At 43.7% G+C, this 27,883-nt stretch overlaps 1 protein-coding gene across 1 annotated transcript in view; it reads right to left on the bottom strand.

The window, feature by feature from the left end:
• The window catches only part of INTS1 (integrator complex subunit 1), a 385,650-nt gene that overhangs the window by 177,184 nt on the left and 180,583 nt on the right, over positions 1-27,883 (bottom strand). The window contains exons 34-40 of the mRNA XM_082260644.1: positions 24,913-25,087; positions 20,758-20,881; positions 14,076-14,206; positions 11,486-11,573; positions 11,176-11,402; positions 10,809-10,932; positions 1,730-1,857 (exon numbers count right to left, since the gene is read on the bottom strand). Coding sequence (XP_082116770.1) covers positions 1,730-1,857; positions 10,809-10,932; positions 11,176-11,402; positions 11,486-11,573; positions 14,076-14,206; positions 20,758-20,881; positions 24,913-25,087 — 997 coding nt within the window. The remainder of the gene's footprint in view (positions 1-1,729; positions 1,858-10,808; positions 10,933-11,175; positions 11,403-11,485; positions 11,574-14,075; positions 14,207-20,757; positions 20,882-24,912; positions 25,088-27,883) is intronic.

Here is a 27,883-nt window from a genome sequence, read left to right as displayed (position 1 = left end):
ATTCTCATTGTATTAATGCACCGCAACTATGCTGCAAGGCTTCAAATGTCTCCTGACTTGACACGGGGCTTCAATTTTGAAGCAAAGTGACGTTGAAGCGAAGCAAAGCTAACACTTCATGTTCTTAACCCTGTGCAATGCCCCTGCATAGGCATTTGAGGGGCATTTTTAACGGCCCACTATGGCCAACAGCGATGGCAATCAGGGCCCCCCCCATTGCCCTCCCCATCAGTGCTGCCCGCCAGTGCCCTCCCTATCAGTGCTGCCCACCAGTGCCAATCATTGCCATCTATCAGTGTCGCCCACCAGTGCCCATTATTGCCCCATAGTGCCACCTATCAGTGCCCATTAGTGCCCATCAGTACCACCCATCAGTGCCGCCTATCAGTGCCGCCTATCAGTGCCCATCAGTGCCGCCTATCAGTGCCCATCAGTGCCGCCTATCAGTGCCCATCAGTGCCGCCTATCAGTGCCCATCAGTGCCGCCTATCAGTGCCCATCAGTGCCGCCTATCAGTGCCCATCAATGCCACCTATCAGTGCCCATCAATGCCACCTATCAGTGCCCAGCAGTGCCGCCTATCAGTGCCCACCAATGCTGCATATTAGTGCTACCTATCAGTGCCGCTGCCACCCCATCAGTGCCACCCCATCAGTGCCTGTCAGTGCAGTCTCATCAGTGCTCATCCGTGCAGGAAAAAACGTATTTATTTACAAAATTGTATAACAAACAAAATAACTTTTTTTTTTTTTTCAAACTTTTCAGTCTTTTTTTATTTGTTTAGCAAAAAGGAAAAAAACCCAGAGGTGATCAAATACCACCAAAAGAAAGCTCTATTTGTGGGGGGAAAATGGCATAAATTTGGTGTAGGTACAGTGTTGCATGACCACGCAATTGTCATTCAAAATGCAACAGCGCTAAAAGGGGAAAATTGGCCTGGGCAGGAAGGGGGTGAAAGTGCCCTGTATTGAAGTGGTTAAGGAAGAGATAAGATGTTATTTAGTGCTGGTTATTTAGTGCTGGTTAGGGATGATAAGGAGTTTAACAGCATTTAAATAAGAAAAGCATTATTTGAGGGGGGGGGGGGAAAGCTAAAAAATGTTTATTTCCATTTTCAGGCTTGCTTTAGTAACTCCTGTGAAATAAAATAAACTGTAATTAGATAATCCTGCCGAGAGCAGCTAACTACAGTGTATTTGTTTTTGCTACAGACAAGAGGTACACTCGCATTTGTCCAGTGTCGAAGGACTCTAGGATGTCATACATATACAGTATCTGTATCTAAAGCCAGACATGGATAGATCGAATCTCAGCCAATTCAGCAGAGATTTATTTATCTATCTATGGGCAGGCTTGTACTGAAGTTGATCCATTGATCAACTTCAATACAACCAGCATGTCAGATTTCTTTCATGCAATCACTGCCAGCAGCTATAGCCGCCAGCAGTGATCGTTGTGTTCTGTCGGCAGGGAAGGCTCCCCACTGGCAAAACACAATAGTGCTGCGGGAGGGATTCCCCCCCATGAACACTGACTGTTTATGGAAGAACTGAGCACTTTTCTTTTCCAAGGTGGAAGAAAAGAGCCATGAAAGTGCAATTAATAATTTCAGTAGTAAGTATAATTTAGCACTAGGCTTTCATTGATTTTCACTGCCCACAGACTATCCCATGGCATTCATGTCTGGTCCACTCAACAGTAACTCAATTCTATTCAGCAAAGTGTGTACCTGAGCAGCAGGATGGGATGTGCCACGGAAAGCTTGCGACAAGCCAAATTGGCTTCAGACATTCGATTATCCTTCAAATCATTCGTTTCAGCCAGGAGGGTAATGAATCGGTGTATTAGGCCATCCATCTGATGCATTAAAATAGGAAATACAGAAGGTGATTTTCATTCATGAAACTACACTCATTTCAAAAATAAATGTTAAAAGCCAATGACATTTTGAAGTACTGTTGAATGACATCCAAGTCTTCAACTGTCAAGAGATTTTCGTACAAAAGCTTGAAAACATACTAGTGTATGGCCAGCTTAAAAAGGAACAAATGCTATATATTATCAGCAGGTGGAAGGGCGAGAGAGCAATGAAAGAAATCTAGAGGTGGAGAGGAAGAGGTAGCACTAGGAGCCAGCCTGGCTTTACTGCTTGCCACAGTACTGTCAGGACAGATAAGGGGGATGCTCTTTCACTGTACTACTCCTTTATTGTACAATCACAGGATGGGTAATTCTGGTCCAGACTGTATTGTTTATCTGCAGTTCACAGGACCTGCTGTGATTTAGGTGTCCATTTATGAAACAGAGAAAAGCTATGATCCTCAGGATCACAGCTGATCTCTGGTGAATACCGGTTTATGTAGTTGGGATAAAGAGCAGAGAACATGTTCTTCACTGCTCATCACAGTACATGAGGTGGAGAATCAGGGAGAGAAGCTGGTGCGATTAGAGGAAGACTTCTTTCTTCCTATTTATCAGCACCAGTGGGTTAAAAATTATTATAAAATATATATATATATATATATATATATATACATACACGTGTGTGTGTGTGTGTGTGTGTGTGTATATATATATACATATATATATATATATATATATATATATATATATTTCACACATATACAGTATCTCACAAAAGTGAGTACACCTCTCACATTTTTGTAAATATTTTATTATATCTTTTCATGTGACAACACTGAAGAGATTACACTTTGCTATAATGTAAAATAGTGAGTGTATAGCTTGTATAACAGTGTAAATTTGCTGCCCCCTCAAAATAACTCAATATACAGCCATTAATGCCAAAACCGCTGGCAACAAATGTCAGTACATCCCTAAGGGAAAATGTCTAAATTGGGCCCAACTAGCCATTTTCCCTCCTCGGTGTCATGTGACTCGTTAGTGTTACAAGGTCCCAGGTGTGAATGGGGAGCAGGTGTGTTAAATTTGGTGTTATCGCTCTCACTCTCTCATACTGGTCACTGGAAGTTCAACATGGTACCTCATGGCAAAGAACTCTCTGAGGATCTGAAGAAAAGAATTGTTGCTCTACATAGCAACTGAGCTGCAGCACGGTAGCCAAGACCATACAAAAGTTGAACAGGACAGGTTCCACACAAAACAGGTCTTGCCATGGTCGACCAAAGAAGTGGAGTGCACATGCTCAGCATCAAATCCAGAGGTTGTCTTTGGGAAATAGACATACGAGTACTGCCAGCATTGCTGCAGAGGTTGAAGGGATGGGGGGGGGGGTCAGCATGTCAGCGCTCAGACCATACGCAGCACAATGCATCAAATTGGTCTGCATGGCTGTTGTCCCAGAAGGAAGCCTCTTCTAAAGATGATGCACAAGAAAGCATACAGTTTGCTGAAGACAAGCAGACTAAGGACATGGATTACTGGAACCATATCCTGTGGTCTAATGCGACAAAGTTTAACGTATTTGGTTAAGATGGTGTCAAGCATGTGCCGGCAACCAGGTGGAGGAGTACAAAGACAAGTGTATCTTGCCTATAGTCAAGCATGGTGATGGGAGTGTCATGGTCTGCGGTTGCATGAGTGCTGCCGGAACTGGGGAGCTACAGGTCATTGAGGGAACCATGAATGCCAACATGTACTGTGACATACTGAAGCAGAGCATGATCCCCTCTCTTCAGACACTGGGCCGCAGGGTAGTATTCCAACATGATAACAACCCCAAATTCACCTCCAAGACGACCACTGCCTTGCTAAAGAAGCTGAGGGTAAAGGTGATGGACTGGCCAAGAATATTGAGCATCTGTGGGGCATCCTCCAACGGATCGTCGAGGACGTGCAAGGTCTCCAACATCCACCAGCTCCGTGATGTCGACATGGAGGAGTAAAAGAGGACTCCAGTGGCAACCTGTGAAGCTCTGGTGCACTCCATGCCCAAGAGGGTTAAGGCAGTGCTGGAAAAAATGGTGGCCACACAAAATATTGACACTTTGGGCCCAATTTGGACATTTCCACTTAGGGGTGTACTGACTTTTGTTGCCAGCAGTTTAGATAGTGTAAATTTGCCATCCCCACAAAATAACTCAACACACAACCATTAATGTCTAAACCGATGGCAACAAAAGTGAGTACACCTCTAAATGAAAACGTCCAAATTGGATCCAATAAGCCATTTTCCCTTCCAATCTCATGTGATTTGTTAGTGTTACAAGGTCTCAGGTATAAATGGGGAGCAGGTGTGTTAAATTTGGTGTTATCGCTCTCACTCTCTCATACTGGTCACTGGAAGTTCAACATGGCACCTTATGGCAAAGAACTCTCTGAGGATCTGAAAAAATTGTTGCTCTACATAAATATGGCCTAGGCTAGAAGATGATTGCCAAGACCCTGAAATTGAGCTGCAGCACAGTGGTCAAGACCATATAGCCGTTTAACAAGACTCAGAACAGGCCTCGCCATGGTGGACCAAAGAAGATGAGTGCACATGCTCAGCGTCATATCCAGAGGTTGTCTTTGTGAAACAGACGTATGAGTGCTGCTAGCATTGCTGCAGAGGTTGAAGTGGTGGGGGGTTATCCTGCCAGTGCTCAGACCATACGCCGCATACTGCATCAAAGTGGTCTGCATGGCTGTCATCCCAGAAGGAAGCCTCTTCTAAAGACAATGCACAAGAAAGCCCGCAAACAGTTTGCTGAAGACAAGCAGAAGGAGGACATGGAGTACTGGAACCATGTCCTGTGGTCTGATGAGACCAAAATAAACGTATTTTGGTTCAGATGGCGTCAAGCGTGTGTGTGTGTGTGTGTGGCGGCAACCAGGTGAGGAGTACAAAGAGCACTCGGGAGCTACAGTTCATTGAGGGGAACCATGAATTCCAAAATGTATTGTGGCATACTGAAGCAGAGCATGATCCCCCTAACTTCGGAGACTGGGCCACAGGGCAGTATCCCAACATAACCCCAAACACACCTCCAAGATGGCCACTGCTTTCCTAAAGAAGCTAAGGGTAAAGGTGATGGATTGGCCAAGCATGTCTCAAGACCTAAACCCTATTAAGCATCTGTGGGGCATCCTCAAATGGAAGGTGGAGAAGCAAAAGATCTCCAACATCCACCAGCTCCGTGATGTCATCATGGAGGAGTGGAAGAGGACTCCAGTGGCAACCTGTGAAGCTCTGGTGCACTCCATGCCCAAGAGGGTTAAGGCAGTGATGGAAAAATTGGATTTTTGACTTACAGTCAGTTACAGTTTCTCTGATGTTCATTGACCGACACAGCTCTTCATTTTCATGTCCGTAGGGATATGCTGCCTCATACAGGAGTAGGACACTAGGCAGAGAAAAGCTTGAGCATGCCTGTGGGGCAGACCCTGGGGGTATATTCCCACTTCCTGCTATAGGTATTCAGTTTTTTAACAAGCAGTGTCCGAAGAAAACAACCCAACTCCACAGAGGGGCGGGTGCTGTATTCGTCCATGAACATCAGAGAAATTAATTTTACAGTAAGTCAAAAATCCCATTTTCTCTTTCGTTCACTGGCAGACACAAATCTTCATCTTCAGGACCATAGGGACGTCCCAAAGCAGTGTCAAACATGAGGGGTGGGAACAGCAGAAAAAAAAACAACTTCCCAAAGACTAAACATAGCCAACCAGGTAATATGGAGCTCAACTAACAACAAAAGAGGACAAATCCTCTAAACAGCAGCCTGCAAAACATTTCGGCTAAAAGAAGCATCCGCAGATGCTATCACATCCACTTTATAAAACTTTGTGAATGTGTGCACAGACGAATAAGTGGTCACTTTACAAACTTGCACCACTGACGCCTGACGACGGAAGGCCCAAGAGGCACTAAGCGCCCAAGTAGAATGCACCTTGACAGGGAAAGGAGGAACCTGACCCTTAATAGAATAAGCCTGAACCACAGTCTGCCTAATCCATTTGGAAATGGTCACAGCAGAAGCAGCTAGCCCCTTGCGAGGTCCATCTGTAAGGACAAACAGTGAGCCTGACTTTCTAAACAACTCCGTAGCTGCCAAGTACACCCTGATTGCCCAAACTACATCAAGGGAATGCAAAGCAGCTTCCTTTGGACGTTCAGGCTTAGGACACAGGAAAGGCAACACAATGTCTTCATTCAGATGAAAATCGGAGATGACCTTTGGAAGGAACGATGGACATGGTTGAAAAATCACTTTATCCCTGTGAACAACCAGATAAGGTGAACATCAAGACAGCGCCGCCAGCTCAGACACCCTGTGCGCTGAAGTAATAGCCACCAAAAAGGCCACCTTCTGGGACAACACGTGGCAATGGAGACCGCACTGGGGGATGCAAATGTTTCACTCCATGGAGAAAAGTACGCACCAAGGAGTGTGAAGCCATCAGACTTTGAAAGAAGACCCGGCCCTTGATGGTACTCAAGGCCAAACGTTGCTCGACCCCTCGCTGGAGGAAAGCAAAGATCCGAGTCACCGAAAATGAGCGGGGGTGAACCCCAAAAGACTCACACCACGCATGGAACATCTTCCAAGTACAATGGTAAGCCTTTATGGATTTTCTAGCTTTTAAAAGCATAGGAATCACAGAATCAGACAACCCTCTATCCTTCAGCACCTGGCTTTTAACAGCCAGGCCGTCAAAGCCAGCGACTGTAAAGCAGGATGGAAGATCGGTCCTTGAGACAGCAGATCTTCCCTGAGAGGGAGTCTCCAAGGAACATCGGCGACCAGCCATACCAAGATTGGCGAGGCCAGTCTGGAGCCACTAGAATAACTGGAACCCACTTCTCATGCCCTGTTGGTGATTGACAAAGGCCGTGGAATTGTCCGATTCAATCCATACTGGACATCCCTGGAGATGAACTGTCCTATGATCCAGGCAAAGCCTGATCGCTCAGAGCTCCAGTGCATTGATCGGTAGGTAGCCTGGACTCCTCTAGAGTCCAGACCCCTTGAGCACAATCTGTGCCGAGGATGCCTCCCCACCCAGATAGACTGGCATCCGTGGTGACAACCGTCCAGTACAGGGGAAGAAAGGAAGGATTTTTTTCCTGAAGAAGTGCCGGAGAGCGAAGCTACCAAGCCAGGGACCCCCTCGTTCTCTGGCTCAACATAATCAGATTATCTAGAGACTAAGGATCCTTGTTCCAATTCACCAGAATCTCCTTTTGCAGAGATCTTGTATAGAACTGTGCAAACAGAACCACTTTGAAGGTAGCCACCATCAGGCTTAGCACCCGCATGCAAGTGTGAAGAGACGACCGTCTGCTGGACAGCAGAAGCCAAATCGCCTCCTGCAACTTCTGAAGTTTTGCCAGCGGGAGAAACACTCTGGCCGAGGCTGAGTCTAGAGTCCGTCCCAAATAGTCCAGGCTCGTGGACGGAACCAGAGCAGACTTCTGAAGATTCAGAATCCAGCCAAACTCCCTTAGCGTTTGCAGAGTGATCCCCAAGTTGGCGAACAGGGCAGGTGAAGATTCTGTTTGCAAAATAAGATTGTCTAGGTACCCCAGTATCGCAATCCCCCCGATGACACAGAAATGCTAGAACCGGGGCCAACACTTATGTGAAAATCCGAGGGGCGGAGGCGAAACCAAAAGGTTAACGCCACGGCAAAGTGGTGGAAGCGCTTATGGGCGATACAGAAGAAAATGTGAAGGCAAGCGTCCTTGATGTCAATGGCGAGAAAGTCCCCGTGATGTAGGGATGCTACCACTGTGCGAATGGACTCTCGAAACATTCGAAGACATTCGAAACTTCGTACCCGCACAAAGCAGTTCAGCGCCTTTAGGTCTAGAATTGGACGCACCTTGCCCTCCTTCCAGGGAACCATAAACAGGTTTGGACAGAAACTTTAAAAGCATTCAGACATCAGAACCAGGACAATCACTCCTTGAGATAAGTTTTGCACTGGCCCAGAGAGATCCTGTAGGACGATCTGGGGATAAGTGCAGGTTGGAAGGAAAGAAACTTGCCGGCGGGCGTGATCGAAACTGGATTTTGTAGCCGCATTGAACTAATTTGTGGACCCACTTGTCCTGAATTAGGAAGGTCCACGGGACCGGAAAACAGCAAAGACGTCCCCCCACCCCTGATACGGATGAGGGTGCCCCTTCATGCGGAGGAATTTTTGCCTGCAGGACTGGCAGATCCCACTCTAGGTTTGCCCGACCAAGACTTCTTGGAACCCCCATTGGAGGCCCTGAAGGATTTTGATCCCTTGTCCTGAGATCCTGAGGAACGAAAAGGCTGCTTGTGAGCAGAAAAGGAGGGTCCCCGTCTGTGACGGGACTCCTTAACCTTGGAGGCCTGAAGAAGAAGAGTACTCTTTCCCCCTGTGAGGCCTTTGATGATGTCATCCAAGGAAGCTTCAAACAGATGATCTCCCACGAACGGAAGATCGGACAAGGCTGTCTTCAAAGCCTGGTCCGTGAAGGAATATCTATCCTCCATTTTTTTCCTTAAATTCCATCTTGTTACTAAAATCCTAGACTCAGCTTAATTAAAAAGCCTATCTAAGTAAATGTCCTTGAAAGTCTCCAGGACGTTACGCTTTATGGTCAAACTGACCCTTAGAGCAAGTTTGATTGAAGTAACCAATTATGCCTCATCTTAACCCTTAGAACAAGTCTGATGTAATGCCAATTATAACTATGCCTTATTAGCTTACATGCACCTACGTAACTTGAAGCATGTAATGGTAAACTGTTGAAACTATTATTCGTGTATCAGTTCTATGTATAATCTACTGAAAAGGGAATTCCCCTTTTTTCTCTCTATAAAAAGTTCTTCATTGTTTAAATAAAGGATGCATTCTGTGACATCCTACCTGCCGTCTCTGTGTCTCTTTGAGTGCTCCCAGATATCCGAGGAACTTTGATGCCTAGGGTCATGCAAGTCTGAATTATTGGCAACAGTCCGCAGATCAGCAGGACCACTGCAGAGAGGGGGGTTAACTGGCATCCGCGGCGGCCGATTTGGCCCCCGGATCTGAAGAGACAGAGGAAGCAGGTGAAGGCAGGGGATGTTTTTTGGTAGCCCATTTGCCCAGGACTAAATCCATTTTGGACACCAAGGACTCCAGGACTGCCATCCATGCCGCCAGTTGTGGGGCCACGGAGGGCCCCGCATCCTCAGAGTAGATCAGGTGGTGAAACATGTTTCAGTAACTCCATAATGGATAGGGAAAACTGCACCACAAGTGTAAAAAAACAAACTTTAAGGGGCACCGCACTGTCCGCAACACAAGGCCCAGACACTCACCACCTCCGGACAGCTCACAGGAAGCTTCAGCACAGTGCGCGGCGATCAATAAAAGACTTGTCTGGCTATAAGCACTAGAGGCCGAGGACTTTCCACCGCCGAATCATCGCCCATCTGAGCTCCAAAGACATGGGCGCTGCTGTTTTCAATGGGAAACCACAGGAAAATGGCCGCCGAGGCTACACAAACATGGCCGCCGATCAGCAGCTAAGCAGGCTACAAGAAGATGGCTGCGCCACGCAGCTCCGGGGGGGTCACAAGGCTGGAAAAAATTGTACCAATAGGGAGGGAGGCCCAGACAGGAGCCCCAACCAGTCCCACCCCCCCACGAGGAGTGATAGTTTTGAACGCTGGCGGCTCGCTCCCCAACCCCCCGCCCCCCCCATCTCCGCATCACAAAAAGGCAAGCCCACCCCAAGGGGGAGGTAGGCGGGGAGGATGAGCAGCAGATGGGGGCCACAGACCACATAGACCACAGAGCTGGAAAAAGGGGGGATGCGAGTGGGAAGGAGGGGAACCTGGGGATCCCACCATCCCAGGGAGGGTCCCACGTTGGCACCAAAACCCAGCAAGGGTAGAGGGGGGGGGGGGGGGGACAGCTACTTACCACACAGGAACAGTGTGGGTACAGCTCCAGACAGGACACCGCTCCATCGTAATGTGGGTGCTGTCAGCCAGGAGGAAACGCTGCGACTCAGGCTGAAGCCAGTTCGTATGCGCCCTTGCGAGACATTTACCTTGCAAGCCAGCCCCAGCCCCTGTCCAGAGGGGCTATGTAGCGGCCGACCTAGTGCGGAGCTACGGTCTGCACGCGCTCGCTGGCCGGACTGGTGGGACCCTAAGGTTCTAGATTTTCCAGTTCGTCACTCAGTCCGATACTTGATTGTAGATTCTCACAGGAACAAAATAATAAAAGGATGAAAAAATTCCATTTCAAAAGAAAAAATAGCTAGGACCAGAGATCCCAGAAATGAACTAGGTCCTTACTCCTGACTAGGCAGAAAAAAAACTGAATACCTATAGCAGAAAGTGGGAGTATATGCCCAGGGACTGCCCCATAGGCGTGCTCAAGCTATCTCTGCCAAGTGTCCTATTCCTGTAGGGGGCAGCATAACCCCGGTCATGAAAATGAAGAGCTGTGTCCGTCAATGAACAAAAGAGAAATAATGTTGGTTACACAAAATATTGACACTTTGGGCCCAATTTGGACAGTTTTACTTAGGGGTATACTCACTTTTGGACGGAGCGGTTTAGACATTAATGGCTGTGTGTTGAGTTATTTTGAGGGGATAGCAAATTTACTACTACTACTATACATTGTAGCAAAGTGTCATTTCTTCAGTGTTGTCACATGAAAAGATATAATAAAATATTTACAAAAATGTGAGGGGTTTACTCACTTTTGTGAGATACTGTATTTATAGTAGTTACAGAAACAGATATAGTAGACTTCCAACAAGTGCACATCTATATTGTTTTTACTTTTAAAGGACCAGTAAACAAATCACATGGCCCTTCTTTCAAGATGTTACTGTATTCACTACATATAGAAGAGAGATCCCTTACCTTACAGGTGTTGCTGTCTGTGGCTCCCTCGCTGGTCAGTAAGATTTCTGGAACAGGATTGATCATTTCAGGAAGCTGCAAATACAACTGCAGAAGAAAGTCTCGGCAGTGCTTCCCCAAAGAGCTAGAGAGATAAACGTTGCGTTAGAGGATTTATTCTGACCTTTCAGATCATGCACTTAAAGTCTAAAAATCTATACAGAGGATCAGGCATCAAATGTGTTTAACTTGACAATCCAAATAAAGCCGTGTTGCATATAGTAAAGCTTGCAGTGACAGCAGATGGAGTGAATCTGAGCAGTATAACACACAAGTACAGAAAGCAGCAATATTTTGCAATCTTTTCTGATATGCCTGAAAGCCTTACCTGTTTCCCCAGCGTTTTACACAGTTGGTTAAATGCTCTGTCACTTTTCTGATGCTTTCCTGGTTCCCATGACAACAGTTAATTAGTAAGGGCAGACGAGACTGGATCAGTGGAAAGGAGGCCTCGTCAGACCCCTGACTCCTAGTTTCAGCCTCTGTGATGATAAGATCCACAAGACAGATGAGCTCTGATGGCTTCAGATGCAGTACAAACTCCTCACGCCCTTTCTGGATGAAAAACAAGAGCAAAATGCTTCTAATACAAATCACGGGGTAGTTTTAGAAGAAACAGCAGCTAGATAACTCTGTACCTGTGGTGTGCGCTGGTCTCTTCCTTGCCATATACGAGGAATGTGAACACATGCCCACAAGAAGTCTAATGAAGCGGATGGGTCAAACCTAGCAACAGAAAATTTCAAAATAACTTATTTTATACTGCAATGGTAATTTTTTTATGCATCTGTTCATGTTGCAGCCTATTTTCTTGTTTTTAGACAAAAGTCTTCTTTTTGATTGGTCAGTCAGACAATAGATAATCATTTAAAATAATGCTCAAATCTCTGACACTGGAATAATAGCTGTCCTAAGTATGCTCAGCACAGGGAGCAACCCAGAAGTAGAAAAATTCCTGGAGCCTGGTAGTCAATCTACCCTAAACACAGCATACAAAAAAAAACCAAAAAAAAAAAACGAATTTCACAGAGAATTGTAGAAACTGTAGGCCAGATCAAAGTATAAGCTCTCCTACTACCAGCATTCCTCTGTTTTGTAGTAGGCCACCATGGGAATTTAGGGAGGTTAGACATCACCACTTGCACACAAGCATCAGGAATGCAAGTGATACTGGAGGATGCAAGGGTTAACACACATTGAAAAATGCCAAGAGTTAATTAGCAGATTTTGCAATTTTGGAGTGCCAGATCATGTGGCCAGATTGGCTAAAACAAATGAAAACTTCCCTGGCAAGGACAGATGTAGATGACTTCATAAACTGCTCGTTCAGCTGCTTCTACTGTGAAAGAGGAGTGATTTAACCCCAGTAGCTTCCTTGGTGATAGCATCCAGAGCCAGCCCTAAGAGGCATTGTCACTTGAAGGCCACGTGGATAAACCACTTCCTGCAGTCCAGCACTTTAGCCAAGCCATCATTAAACAGAGATTCAACCAGCGACATGCAGTAATTTCCATAGGGAAATGTATTTTAGGATTTTACCAGTTATGATTTTTACCAGCTTTTGGTACAAGTGAAGTCCACAACTGCAACTCTAGCTCCCAGCACAAACTTGGGAGTTTACCACATTAAAGGATAAGTTCACCTTTTTGCAACATGTTACATGTTCCACCCGTATTTAGGGTGGAACAAGTAACATGCTCCATCAGCTGAAGCCAATTCCCATCTCCACCTCCATCCCCCATGAAAGCGGACAAGCATCTTTTCTGGGGACGCGCCCCCTGTCACTGTTTGAAAATAACGTGGCCATGCGAGGTTCCACCCGCTGACCACATCATTCATTCACAGTCCTCTGTATGACATCAACAGCGCATACCTTGTAGCAGGGGAAATGGGAATTCCTATGTTAAGTGGTGCGTAAGTATGAGAATATTTGCAGAATATAATTGCAGTCTGCTCTGACTGCTTGATGAGAAAAGGATCCAGGACCACCCGAGGACAGACGGCTGGGACCCCGCTGGATACTCACCATACAAGCACATTTGACCCACTTGTCGTACGGCATTGGGGGTCAACAACATCTGGTGAGTTTGAATTGCCTACCTCATACACAGGAGCACAGAGGGTGATATCACTTATGCACTTTCGGTTTTGAACCCCACACCAATACTGAAGTTTGAACTATTTGAACTAATATTTTCTTGGAATATATGGACACTTTTCCTTGGCACTGAGCACTTTTTCTATATTCTTGGTCCCCCAGCAATTTTAAAGGATTTTTTACCCATCTATGAAATGTATATATCATATCACTTATTTTAATTTTTACACCAGTCCTAGCACACACATGTGATTTTAATGTGTGCACAGTCTATTTATATATTTATTAATGAAATACATATACTAATTTATTTGTAAGAATTGCAATTAGCACAGTTGAAGCACCTTTTTGTATACACGATTTTAGTGTGTGCACGCTTAAGTTATATTTTATACAGCATATGCACATTATATGTACGTAATAGAAGTGGTTTACAAACAACAAACGGGAAGTATATAGGTGGCATTAAACATCCCCTATACCACAGTATAAGCTGCAAGCAATTATCTACCTCTCAGGGCTACTGGCAACAAAATCCCTAAAACTATAGGTAGATCAAGTGTCAACATTAATATATTCTCATACCCACGCACCACTTAACATAGGAATTCCCATTTCCCCTGCTACAAGGTATGCGCTGTTGATGTAATACTTTTTATTACAAATAATTTCCACATTTGTCACCTAATTAAGGTTTATCACAGCAGCTACCTTTTTCCTTTCTAAAAAACATATTGGCGCAAGTGTTTTCTCTATTCCCACAGTCCTCTGTGAATGGGAAACTACAAGTCCTGACAGCCTTTGCAGCTCTCGGCTTGTAGTTTCAATGAACTACCAGAGCGCTGTTGAGCACTCTCGTAGTTCATTCATTCTTCTTGTCAGTATGTATCTGCCTAGCCGTACGAACAGACAGATACACTAAGAAGTCTGCATGAGTCCTGTATGGCACCTGCAATCTGCTGATCGCGGGTGCAATGCTTTCCAGGTTTCAAATTTTTTTTTACCTGCAAAAGATGTGCATTTTTTATTTTTCTTTTAAAGGGTGAACTTATCCTTTAAATATGAGCAAAAAATAAGCAGGAGATAACCTGAATTAAAATGAAGACCATAAATGAAAGCAGGATATTCACCTCTGCTCTCGATGCTTGCTTAGTAAAATACCAATGCACTGGTGCAAAGTGCTCCAATTTGATTGATGAGTTAAAAGAGCCAGAAGATAGGGTCGGAAAGAAAGTGACTGGGGCCCAGTTGAACCCTTGACCTGGGAAAACAGAACATAGAGTATGTGAGCAATATCAATACAAAAAGCTGAAATCCTCAATGGCACCAAATATGAGCCCTATTTGTGCCCTTTCCTGAATCAACTTAAAAGTCTAAATTTAGTTAGTTTTACTCTCTCTTAATTTGCACAAGGGTGCGCTAGTTTAAATTTTACGTCCTGACGGGGCTTTCACTTACAGGCCTGCCATGTAAGATAAGTCATTACCTGGAAGTTTCTTCTTCTTGTGTGCAGAAGATCTGCACACATTTCCAATGAAACACTGCCCGGAAGCCTTCCAATGTGTGTTTAGTACTACTGTAAAATTTCTCCCATGGCACATCACCACATGCTGACCAGAAACACCAGCCATTGGCAACGAAGCTGAATAGGTTCCGTCCTGGTTCACACTTGTGCGATGCGGGAAGGCTGCGAATTTGCAGCCTGTTCCCGCATCGCAAACACACATTTGGCAGTTCACACTGCCATATGCGATACGCACGGGGTGTCAATTAAAGGTTAACGACACCCCCAGTTTGATCGCATATCGCAGTGCGATCTGACAGTTCGCACAGGATCGGATCGCACAAGTGTGAACCACTGTGTGATCCGTTCCTGATGTGGCTGGAAAAAAGGGCCCTGTTCGTCTTTTGTGCGGGTGCAGTGCGAATTCAGCCATACAAAGTGTATGGCTGAATTCGCATCCACACATCCGATCGCATGTGATGAAGGAGCAGTGCGCTCCGAATGACATGCGATCGCCGCACTCGCAATAGTGTGAACCGGCCCAATACAGAATGAAACAATACAGTTCACACAGAGATGTTCTGGTTTTGCAAAGGTCATGTGACAGCTTTAAAGGATCACAGAGATTAAATATTTCCTTATTAGGTAAATGTCAGATTTAAAACACCTGACAGTTGCTCTTATCTCTTGGGGATTCCATTGATGGGATATTTGTGTTCAGATCCTGAGTCTGCATACATACTGTGGGCATTATTAGGGGTCCTTATTTTCCAAGTTAGGATTTTTTACTTATCTTCTATTATAGAGAAAGCAACATGAGGTGCAGGTAAAAACAAAGGTGGGCAGGAAAACCCAAACTTCCTACATCCTTAAAGTTTTACAAAACCCAGGACTCTGCATTCACTTTATCTGGTCTCCAACAGTGCACAGAACAAGGAAATCCAATTATTTTAGTAAATACAACTAATACCTTTTCTGATCAGAGGTTAGAGTAGTCTTGTGACTCCTATTAGTGTCTGGTAAAGCTTGTAGGAGGAATTTTAATTCTTCCACAATCGTCCTATGAGAATGCAGGACCGCTGACCCTCTGTCTGGACAGTGGTGATTGGCCCTGTGCTGATCACATGCACTCTCCCCATAACAAAAACTCTCTAGCAATACACACCAAAATGAGCATGTATAGCTTGGTCCCTAGCTCTGTAAATAGCAGGTGATATATTGGGGACAGTGGAAGGAGAGCATCAGAGGAGACAGGATCAAACAGCCTTTTTACACAATGAAGGTGATTAACCCCTTAGGTTTCACAGTGAGTGTAACAAGCATGTAGGTTCCACATTGAGTGTAACAAGCATGCTTTACTGCATGTACAGACTGATTTTACTGTTGTGGGTTTAGTAACACTTTAACTGGGTTAGAGCCAGAGATTATTTCCAAGGGTTCTCATAGTTGGAAGTCTTCAAGACATATGAAAGTCTGGGGCTGAGTCAGACTACTAGGCTCCTCCTATTACTAAAACATCACTTTTGAGTTGACTCCAAGTATTTACTTACAATCAAGTAATGTAAAAACTACATTACTAGGAAGTTCTTCGTCCTTTTGAAGATTATTTGTATACATTTCCAAAGGGAATTGCCTAAAAGCACTTGTTGGTACTTCATAAGATAGATTCTCTTGGAGCTACTTACATTCCTAAACCTATGAAAGAGCAGTTTTGGTTTAGTTTATTGGGGGACACAGCAGACCTTATAGGGTATACTGTATGCCCCTCTCTTAAAAGGGTGTATGGCCTTCAAAAATATCCAGCGTGAAAGTAGACAAGGCCTTGAAAATAGACAGTATGGTTTCTGATTTTAAAGGGCATTAAGTTGATTCTTAAGCCTCTTACACACAATCAGATTATCGGATAAATTATCTTTAGTTTTTTGTTGCATTCTAGTCCCATATGGAAAGTGAAGAAATTTCTTTCATATGAAAATTCTCGTACGACAGAATTCAACTTCAGAAGTGATGTAATGTGTTGAATTGTTTTGTATGTTAGTTTCCGAGCATGATTTTATGATTTTTTTCGGACGAAAACTGTACTAATTAAACAAAAATCAGACGCTGTGTTCACGTACGATAAAAATTTTATAGCCCGCACATCAAGTTTTTGTCGTCTGAAAATTCGTAATCAGCTGTCGACAGCACTATACTAACAATCTGAAAATTGGCAGATCGTTCGTCGGATGAAATTTTACTTCCGATTTTCTTATCGTGTCTACGGGCCTTTATTGTGTATCCTTGCCTAAAAAGGTACAGTTTACCACTTAACCACTTAAGCCCCGGAAGATTTTACACCCTTCCTGACCAGGGGGTATTTTACAATTCGGCACTGCGTGACTTTAACGCACAATAGCGCGGTCGTGCGACGCTGTACCTAAACGAATTTGGCGTCCTTTTTTTCCCACAAACAGAGCTTTCTTTTGGTGGTATTTGATCACCTGTGCGATTTTTTGATCATGCGCTATAAACAAAAAAAGAGCGTCAATTTTGCAAAAATAGCAATATTTTCACATTTTTTTATATGAAATTCCCCCCAAAAAAAATGTAAAAATCTAAATTTTTTAACATTTTTGGCCAAGTTGTTTTATGCTACCTATGTTTGGTAAAAAAAAATCACAAAAAGCGTATTTTGATTGGTTTGCGCAAAAGTTATCGCGTTTACTAACAAAGGGAAAGATTTTTGTCATTTTTGTTGTTTTTTTTTAACGCGTAATGGCGGCGATCTGCGATTTTTTTTGCGGTACAGCGACATTGGGGCGGACAGATCGGACCCTTGACTGACATTTTTGACACTTTTGGGGTTACCAGTGACATTTCTACAGTAATCAGTGCTATACATATGCACTGTTACTGTAAAAATACACTGGTAGTGAAGGGGTTAACTTTATTTGGGAGGGAGGGGCTGTGTGTGTCCCTAGGGGCGTGCTTTCTACTGTGATTGGCTGTGGCTTGAGCTGTAAGGACACCGATCAACGGATCTACATAGTAGATCCGTGTGATCAGTGTCTTTACACCGAGGAGAATGACAGGCAGCTTGTTTACACGCTCGCTCCCCAGACCCTCCCAGGCTAGTGACGTACCGATACGTCACTCTGCCTGTGAGGGGCTGACCGCCGCAGTATATAGTCGACAAGCGGTTAAGGACCAGGCCTATTTCTTTACAAGTTAAAATAATTTTTTTTGCTAGAAAATCACTTAGAATGCCCAAACATTATATAGTTTTTTTTTTAGCAGAGACCCTAGAGAATAAAATGGAGATCGTTGCAATATTTTTTACCACACAGTATTTGCGCAGCGGTCTCACAAACGCAATCTTTTGAGAAAAAAAAAAACTTTTTTGAATTCTAAAAATAAGAAAACCGTAAAGTTAGCCCAATTTTTTTCTATAATGTGAAAGATAATTTTATGCCAAGTAAATAGATACCCAACATGTCATGCTTCAAAATTGTACACGCTCGTGGAATGACGACAAACATTGGTACTTAAAAGTCCCCCTTGCGCGACATTTTAAAAATGTCTTCAGGTTACCAGTTTTGAGTTACAGAGAAGATCTAGGGCTCAAATTATTGCTCTTGCTGTAACGATGGTGAAGATACCTCACGTGTGGTTTGAACACCATTTATATATGTGAGCGGGACTTGCGTATGCATTCCCTTCTGCCTGCGCGCTAACGGGGACAGCGCGGTTGAATTTTTTTTTTATTATTTTTATTTTCCTTTTTTACACTGTCCTTTTAAAAAAAACATTTGATCACTTTCTTTCCTATTACAAGGAATGTAAACATCCCTTGTAATAGAAATAGGCATGACAGGACCTCTATAATGTGAGATCTTGGGTCAAAAAGACCTCAGATCTCACATCTACACCCCAAAAAAAAAAAGTCTGTTTTTCCATGATGAAAAAAAAATGGTCTCTATAAGGACATTGCTAGGAAGCGACCTATGACGTTGCTCTGGTCCTCCAAGGCCATAGAATCGAGTGGCTCCGGTAAGCAGGGAAAACGACCGGGAAGTGGCGGGAGGGGGGGGCACCTCTCCCGCCACCCATAAAGGTGATCCCGTGGGGAATCCGCCGCTGGGACCACGCTCAGGTTAAAGCGGACAGCCCATAACCCCGGACAGCTGCCATAACCCCGGTATTTTTTATTTATTTATTTTTTTTAAAAAAACAAACGTTAATTGGGTTCTGCGCAAACAACATTACAAATAATGCATACAAGAAAATAAATTGGTAAAACAAAGTCATATACAGAAAAAAAACAAATAAAAAGGCAATGTGCAGGCCTGGCAAAGCAGGCATGGTAGAAGTGCATAGTAATCAAAAGAGAACTCAGAACACAAGGAGATACAGGCCTGAGAAATGATCAGGAGATGCAGAGTAGAGTATAAGTCAATGGGAGCATGGCATAACCAAGCATATCAAGTAACCCCGTCGGTGGCCAGTAATCATCAGGAAGAACAAGTGTCCGAATCCTGGAGCCATCTATCCCACATCTAGTGATTGCTTTGTGGACAAACCCTGTTAGTATAAAAAACTTTCTTATATGGCAGGGACTGGTTAACATCCGCTATCCACATTGCAAGGGTGGGGCACAAGGGCTGGATCTAGGTACGCAAAATCAACTTTCTGGCACTGAACAGAATTTCATGCAGGATTTTAATAGTGTGCTTGTCCACGTCCTCATCAGGGAGTATTCCCAGAAGACAAGGCTTGGGATCTATCGAGGCAGGAGTGCCCATGCGGTCATGTAGAAATTGTACCACCTGTGCCCAGAAACCCCTAATACGAGGACAAAGCCATAGTAGGTGTCCAAAAGTGCCTGGAGAAAGTAGGCACTTAGGACAGGTGGGATCCCGGGACGAGTCAAACCTAGCTAACCTGTCTAGGGAGAGATAGGACCTGTGAGTTATATACACCTGGGTCAACCTGTGGGAGATACAAGTGTGCAGGTTTCCAAAGCCTCGCTCCATTCATCGTCTTCAAGGTCTCCAGTATCTACAGTCCATGAAGGGCGAACGCTATACGCCAGTGTCGTAACCATCCTGGTAGTCAGTAACTCATATAAAAGGGATGTGAGTTTACAGGAGTCTGGGCCAGTCAGCACGTCTAGGTGGTCAATGATAGGCAACACTGGGTATTGGTCAGCAAATTGCGCACGGAGGGCATGCCTGAGTTGGTAGTAGCGATAATCCCAGTATTTAACGTCTAATTATTGACGTAAAACTGCGGGGGGTAGGCCGTAAGTGGTTATCCAAAAAAAATTGTTTGTCCAGTCTTTATCTTAAAGGGCAGGACAATACCCAGAGACATGCTGTGCCTCTCTATTAAATCGATAAAAACTGGATTTTTGTACTTAAAACCTTAAAAACTGACGTATGTAATTTTAAAGCGTGGCGTGTTTGATATCTATTTACTCGGCATAATATCCTTTTTTATATTTTATCAAACAAATGAGAATTATATTGTGTCGTGAACATTAAAATTCATAAAGTGTGTTTTTCAAAAAAAAAAAAATTGCATTTGAAAAACCTCTATGCAAATATTGTGCAACATAAAAATATACAACCACCATTTTAATCTCTAGGGCCTCTGCAAAAAAAATTAATGTTTGGGGATTATAAGTAGTTTTTTAGCAAAAAATAATTATTATTTTTTTACATGTAGGAGAGGAATGTCGAAATTGGACTGGAAATAGTTAAGTAACTGAAGTACAATTTTACAATAAAGCAGTTATTTGTCCATCATACTCTACTTCAATACCATCTCTTCAAGTGATTGTAAAGTCTCAGGTTTTTTTATTATTAAAAATAACAAACGTTATACTTAACTACTCTGTTGCAGTGGATTTGCACAGACCAGCCTGGATCTCCCTCTTCTCGGGTCCCTCTTCGGCTCTCCTGGTTCCTCCCTCTTGTTGGGTGCCTCCATAGCAAGCAGATTGCTATGGGGGCACCTGAGCCGAGTCACAGCTCGGTGTCCATTCAGGCACGGAGCTGCGGCCCAGGCCCACCTCCTTTCTATTCTCATTGGCTGACCAACTTTAACGGACAACAGCAGGAGCCAATGGTGCCAATGAGGAGGGGAGTCCTGGATGACCGAGGCATTCCTACAACATCGCTGGAGCTAGAGGGACCTTAGGTAAGTATTAGGGGGGCTGCTACACACAAAGTTTTTTATCCTAATGCATTGAATACATTAAGATAAAAAACCTTCTGCCTTTACAACACCTTTCATAAATAGTTTATATTTGTGAAACTGCCACCTACCTTGTTCCATGAGAATAACAACTTCTGCTGTAGATCAGGACAGCTGCTTATGACTTCTGGATCTAACAAGTCCAGCCAGTCAATGAGGAGACCAGAAGAAGGACTGGCACGAGATGCTTCAGTGCTGTAACGATACATTAAAAAAAATTCTCATCTCAAAGAGTAAACAGAACAGTATTGACATCACCAAATCACACAATAATTCTCCTGAAAGTAGTGGTCAGAAACAGTGTGCCTTAGATCTCATATTGCAGATATAAAACTATGAAGCTGTAGGAACAAGAGTGCCTAGAAACCATTGCATACCAGGAAGCACATTGCGAATTTTAGTAGTAATTTAAGACAAAAAGGTACATTTTCAGGGTACAGGGTATAGACAAAATTTAAAACTCATTTAAATGTCAAAACACTGCAAATGGATATGTTATACCTTAACCACTTTGCCTCTCTGGACTTATTATGTACGAATGTGAAGAGTTTAAAACAAGCATGTGGCTGTAGTAGAAATTTAACCAGTTTGGTGCTATTAGAATCACTGTTTTTCTCTCTTGCTCTAACTTGTGGCGCAGGTGAGGCAGAATTCACAGTGGTGGGATGACATAAATTAGCCTGAACTGAGAGGCGGGATAATTAAGGCATTTGAGTCTAAAGCTTCGTACACATGATCAGATTATCGAACGATCTGTCGTCCGTTTTTTGTTGCATGCTAGTCTCATGTGGAAAGTGAAGAGGTTACTTTCATACGAAAATTCCCGTACGACAGAATTCAACTTCAGAAGTGATGTCATGTGTTGAATTGTTTTGTATGTGTTCTTTTGTTTCTGAGCATGCCTAGTTTTGCTCTTACGATTTTTTTCAGACGAAAACTGTACTAATTAAGCGAAAATCGGACGTTGTGTTGACGTACGATAAAAATTTTATAGCCTGCACATCCAGTTTTTGTCGTCCAAAAATTCGTAATCGGCTGTTGAAAGCACTGTACTAACAATCTGAAAATCAGCAGATCGTTCTTCTGACAAAATTTTCCTTCCAATTTTCGTATCGTGTGTACGGGCCTTAAGGCTAAGGGTTCTGACAACAAACCGATAGCTTGTTCTTGTATTTGAAGGCTAGGATGTCTCCATCTGGAATCTCCAACATTTGGTATATCAGATTAAACACATCTGGATGAGGAGACCATTCCCCTTGGTCCAAGTAGTGGCAGCAGAGATAGACCACTTGCCAGTATTCCAGTCATAGGATGTGTAATGCAGAAATCGCTAGGCAGCAAGTTTTTGTCCAAGAGAGAATCTAGTTTGCTTCCTTCAAGGCAACCATGCTGCTCTTGCCTCCTTGATGGTTGATATATGCCTCCTTCAGGAGGGGGGTCCAGTGTTGCAGGGACAACCTGATTGTTCTGAGCAGCAAGATGTTGATCGGGAATTTGGTTTCCTGTATGGACCATGTCAAGGACTGGAAAACTCCATCCCAGCCTAAAAGACTTGCATCTGTTCTAAGAATTTTTCAGTTGTAAGGAAGAAAGGATTTTCGCACTAAGAGAGCAAAGGTGGTGATCCACCAAGATAAGCAAGTTCTCATTTGGCTGGTTAGGAGTATGGGTAGGTTGAGGGAAAGAACCTGCCTTTTTGATAATGCTAAAATGTTTTGTTGCAGAGTTCTTGATTGGATTTGGGTAAAACGCACAGCCTTGAAGGAGGCGACCATTAGGCCCAGAACTCTCATGGGATTTTTCTTTGAACTCAGTTGATGAGCAAGAGAATTTTCTTTTCTGGAGGAAAGACTTTTGCTTGGGATGTGTTTAGGATCAGACCCAAGTATTCCAGGTGAAGAGAAGGCTGTAGAGTGGGTTTGTTGAAATTGATAGGCCTGGAGCCAGTTGAATTGTCTTGTGGACTTTGTATAAAAGCTGCAAGGGAGATTAATATTTCAAGAAAGGGTCTAGATAGCCTGCAACTTGGATACCCTAAGTTTTGAAAAGATTAGGCATTGTTGCCAAGACCATTGTAAATACTCTTGGAGCAAAGGATAGGTCAGAGGGCAATGCAACAAACTGGAAGTGGTTGTCTGCCAATGCAAAGTGCAGAAATCGCTAATGAAATGGGAACATGTAGACAGGCATTTTTGATGTCAATGGATGCCCCTGGCCTCAGAGAGGCAATTACTGACCTTGCGGATATGTGACATTTTGGAATTTGAAGCAATTTGTGAAGGGTTCGTACATTAAGAATAGCATTTTTTTTTCTCTTCTACAATCAACTGCTGGACTGGGCGACGGGCTGGATGTTTTTTAAAATCCAGTGGTCACCCTAGTCTGGCCAGGGAGCGCGTGCAGGCCTGAGTCGCAGCGTTCCTCCTGGCTGACAGCCCCCCCCTCCTCTCGATGAAGAGGAGGTTCTGTCTGGAGTGGTGCCCACCCTGTTCCCGGTATGGTGAGTAGCGGTCCCCCCCCTCTCCCCTTAGAGGGTTATGGGGTGGACGTGGGCCCCTCCCTGGGACGGTCGGACCCCCGGGTTCCCCTCCTACTCATGCAGCATCCCCCCTATCTGTGGTCCCTCCGGACACTTACCCCCCTCATTTGCCTAATCCCCCTCCTCCCCATGGGATGGCAATACCAGCTTTTCAGGTAGGTTTGGGGTTGCTGAGGTGGGGTTCGGGCCCGCGCCGCTGGCGAGAAGAAAATCTGATTTTAGAAGGGGGCTGCACCTGGTGGGGGCTCCTGCCAGGGCCCCCCTTGCTGATGGTGTGGTTTTCGGGGCTCTTGGGACCCCTCCTCAGCCTCCGGGAGCCACGCGGTGCTGCCATTTTCTTGTAGCCTGTATGCTGTAGATGCGGTGGCCATGTTTGTGTAGCGTGGGCGGCCATTCTCTAGTGGTTTCTCATTGCGAATAGCCCCGGCCATGACTGTGAAGCATATATGGGCGTTGATTTCAGCGGTGGAAGCTTCTCCTTATCTCCTGGTGCTGACTCCTGGATCTTTCTCTCCCTGATCGCCGCATGTGTGTGCAGATAGCCTGGTGTTGCAGTGCCTGATTGGTGAGTGGTGAGTCTGCTGGGGTCCTCTCCCTCTCCGCTATAGGATTGGTTGGGGCTCTGTGCCTGGCGACCTCTGATGCTGCCAGCGCAGTGGGGGTGTCCCTAGCAGTGTTTTTACACCTTTTTTTTTTTTCAGTTCCCCCTTTTTCACTGATTGAGTCCCTGGAGCATATTTCTCCACCTGATACCCTCTCAGAGGCTGCTGGGCCCTCTGGGTCCAGGCAATATTTACAGAATGCTGCCAATTAATGGCTACAGCTGTGTTCACTATAGGCAAAAAAGGCATCTATGGATAAGAAGTCTACTGCTGTGTGGTCAAGGTTGTAGCTTTACCTCAGTAGAGGAGATAGCACTTATAAGTCAGTCCAGAGGAGCAACATACAAAACAATTTAAGGTGGACCATCCACTAAGTGCAAGCTCCACCTTATATGTTGTGCTACCTTACCTTTTCTAAAATGTCACATAAAATTTAAAAAAGAAAGGCTGGTAAGAAAATTAAAATAAATAAATCTACATACCTTTCCCCTGCATTACATATTGCAGGAGGTAAAATCACATCCTGCTAATGAGATCCCAGGGAATGCTGAATACAAATCTAATGAAAAGGCTTTGCAGCACAATGCAAGGCCATCTTCTCATGAGATTTGGGCTACTCGACGATCCCTAGGGGAAAAGTCCACTTTAAAACAAAACTATAGACAAATAAGAATGACTGATATCAAAAAATTAGATAAGGAAGCAACACTACTGAATTACACACTGCTGTCAATAAAACACAGACAGCTTAAAGTTAGGTATACACAGGACAGGGACCTCATAAGAAAGGGGGGGAAGGTCTATGACCAAGATTGATGGCACTGACTGCAGTAGTGAAACCAGAGATAAGGGAAATAGCTATGCTCTCTCAAAAGAATAAGTGGTCCCAGGAATGCCTTAACACACGAACACACTCATTGGCAGGTAAAGCAGTTCACAGCTTTGTATTCAGACCTTAATTGAGCCATTTGCCTATAGTTTGCCTTTACTATAGTGAGTGATGAGTGCAACACCACCCTACAGAATAATCAATTAGGCAACTGAAGTGATTAACACAATATTAAAAAAAAAAAAAAAAGATCTACCTGCAGCCCTCTTTCTTCACTGGTGTCTCTTCTCTGTCCTGCAGTAGTAAAGAACTTACAACAGCAGCCGGACCTGTGGCAGTAAACCGTGATGTGGTTTCTACAGTGACTGAGAGCAGGACAGTCAGGAACTCTTCAAGGTAAGGAGATTTTGCTTCAATCAGACCTTGAAGAACTAGGGATTAAAAGGGAATAACATTAAAAACACAGAAATGGAATTACATTAAAATAGAGAATTTACAATAAAATACATTTTCTAGAAGTATAACATATCTTGGATTCATACCCAATGCCACAGATAAAGTTATAGCCGAAAATTCTGAAAATGAAGGAGTGTATCTAGGACAGACCTACATGGATGCTCAGTCTGAACAAAGAGCACACAAAGGCTTTTTCAGTAAAAACAATGCAAACATTAAACCATAACTTAACTGTATCTGAGCACCACAAACTGAAAATGTTGTTTAATTTATTTTTAAGATTCAAAGCAAACTCACCCATCCATCCATCCATCCATCCATCCGTGACCTCATGCTTTATTTTATTGAGTAGTCACTTTGAAAAACACCCCCTAGCACATCTAGCTGCGACTATCTAGGGGAGATGATTCATGTAGCATTTACTTCCCAAAATCCATCTGACCTTAGGTCAGACAAGTGGGCCAAAGGGGGTGCTTAGGTGAGAAAACCCCTCCTTACATCCTTCACATTAAACTGAATCCGTTTGTCTGAAAACAGCTCTGTATGTGGGTAAGGTTTGAACATTTTTTTTTTTTTATTTGCACTTTTCAGACTGCTACATAAAAGCTTTTCAGAGAGTCTGCTCCCAAGGTTACAGCTAGTTAATCACTCGAGCAGCTAAATTCTGCCTGTGAGTTTTATTCCTTTTTTTTTGTGGGTTCCTTTTCAAAACATGGTCTAAATATGTTTTATTGATACTTCAAATCAGATGTGAATGAGCTGATGAAAAAAAGGGGGGGGGGGGTGACCAGCGCTATGGAATATATGAAAAAGGTGTATACAGGTGTAAAGCTGCCACCAACCAACCCCTAGGGTATAGGGGTCAAGTATGAAAAAAGGTTGGTACCGGCGCTACCCGTTATAAATGTCTTAGTCTAGATATAGGATCCTATAGGTGTATACTCATCACGAAATGAACACACATATAAATAAGTAAATAAATAATCCACAAGTGATGATAAAGTGCAAGTGCAAATAAAATAGGATCTGTCTAGTGCTGGAGTATCTATGCCCATATAAAGTGCTCAGTGCTGAAAATGAGTGCTAGAAACCTTTAATAAAGCAAGGTGAAAAATAATAAAATTATTCATACAATGCTAGTGGTGCAATATCCAGTGCATGGAACCATGAATAGCTTAGTGCTTCCCTGGGTGTTTATATGATATGAAACCACCGTCACACTCACGAGCCCTGAATACACAGTGTAATACATTCCAATACATTCACAGTGTATTGGAGAGACCTTACCAGAAGAAAAAAGCACCCAGATTGGACCAGCATTCCTTGAGGATCTCCCTGAGCTTTGCTCATTACAACAGATTGGACCCCGTGGACTCTTGCTTGACTTTGGATACTAACCTTAACTTCAGTCAACACCCTATACTAAAGGGTGGAAAGGGGGAGTGGGATACCTAGTGGGCATCACAGGTATAGGCACTTAATTCACTAGCCTCATTCATCTCACCACCTTTTTTTTTTATTTTTCACGGGCACTGTCCCCAGCACTGTTTAAAGGGGTACTCTGCCTTTATTTATTCATTTATTTCATCTGATTTATACATGGTTTGTGGTTGTTCACTAAGAGTTTATTCATTACATTGATTTATTCACATTCCTGCACTGGATATTGCACCACTAGCATTGTATGAATAAATTTATTATTTTGTACCTTGCTTTATTTAAGGTTTCTAGCACTCATTTTCAGCACTGAGCACTTTATATTGGCATAGACACTCCAGCTCTAGACAGATCCTATTTTTTTTGCACTTGCACTTTATCATCACTTGTGGATTATTTATTTACTTATTTATAGGTGTGTTCATTTCGTGATGAGTATACACCTATAAGATCAAGACATATTTATAACAATGAGCTGATGCTAGCAGATGTTGGAGGAGTACCAGGGGCCTCAGGATTAAAACAAGCACTTCCATGTCGTCCTAAGCCACACTGAACTACTGAGCAAAAAAAAAAAAAAACTTCACTCATCCAAGCACATTTGATGTCAAACTACAGATTAATTTCCCTAAAGATATGTGCATTTAATATAAACTGCGCAAAAAAATTAAACACTTTGAAAACACATCAGATCTCAATGGGAAAAAATATCATGCTGGATATCTATACTGATATGAGGGTAATGTGTTAGGAACGAAAAGATGCCAAATCGTTTTAATGGAAATGAAAATTATCAAACCTACAGAGGGCTGAATTCCAAGATACCCTGAAATCAAAGTGAAAAAATTATACAGCAGGCTATTCCATTCTGCTGAAATTTCATTGCAGCAACTTAAAATGGTACTCAGTAGTTTGTATCGCCCCCACGTGCTTAAATGCATGCCTGACTACATCAGGGCATGCTCCGTTTGAGACAACAGATGGTGTCTTGGGTTATTTCCTCCCAAATCTGGATCAGGGCATCCCTGAGCTCCTGAACAGACTGAGGTGCAACCTGGTGGCGTCAGATGGACCAAAACATAATGTCCCAGAGGTGTTCTATTGGAATTTGGTCAGGCGAGTGTGGGGGCCATTCAATGGTAACAATTACTTCATCCTCCAGAAAATAACTGCATACTCTCGCAACATGGGGCCGGGCAATGTCGTGCACCAGGAGGAACCCAGGACCCACTGCACTAGCGTAGGGTCTGACAATGGGTCCAAAGATTTTATCCCAATACCTATTGGCAGTCAGGGTGTCATTGTCTAGCCTGTAGAGGTCTGTGCATCCCTCC

The sequence above is a fragment of the Pelophylax lessonae genome, assembly GCF_965119305.1.
Source record: "Pelophylax lessonae genome assembly, chromosome: 6".
Lineage (NCBI taxonomy): Eukaryota > Metazoa > Chordata > Amphibia > Anura > Ranidae > Pelophylax > Pelophylax lessonae.
The sequence above is the reverse complement of the archived record's forward strand: the minus strand, read 5'-3'. Positions and strand labels throughout refer to the sequence as shown.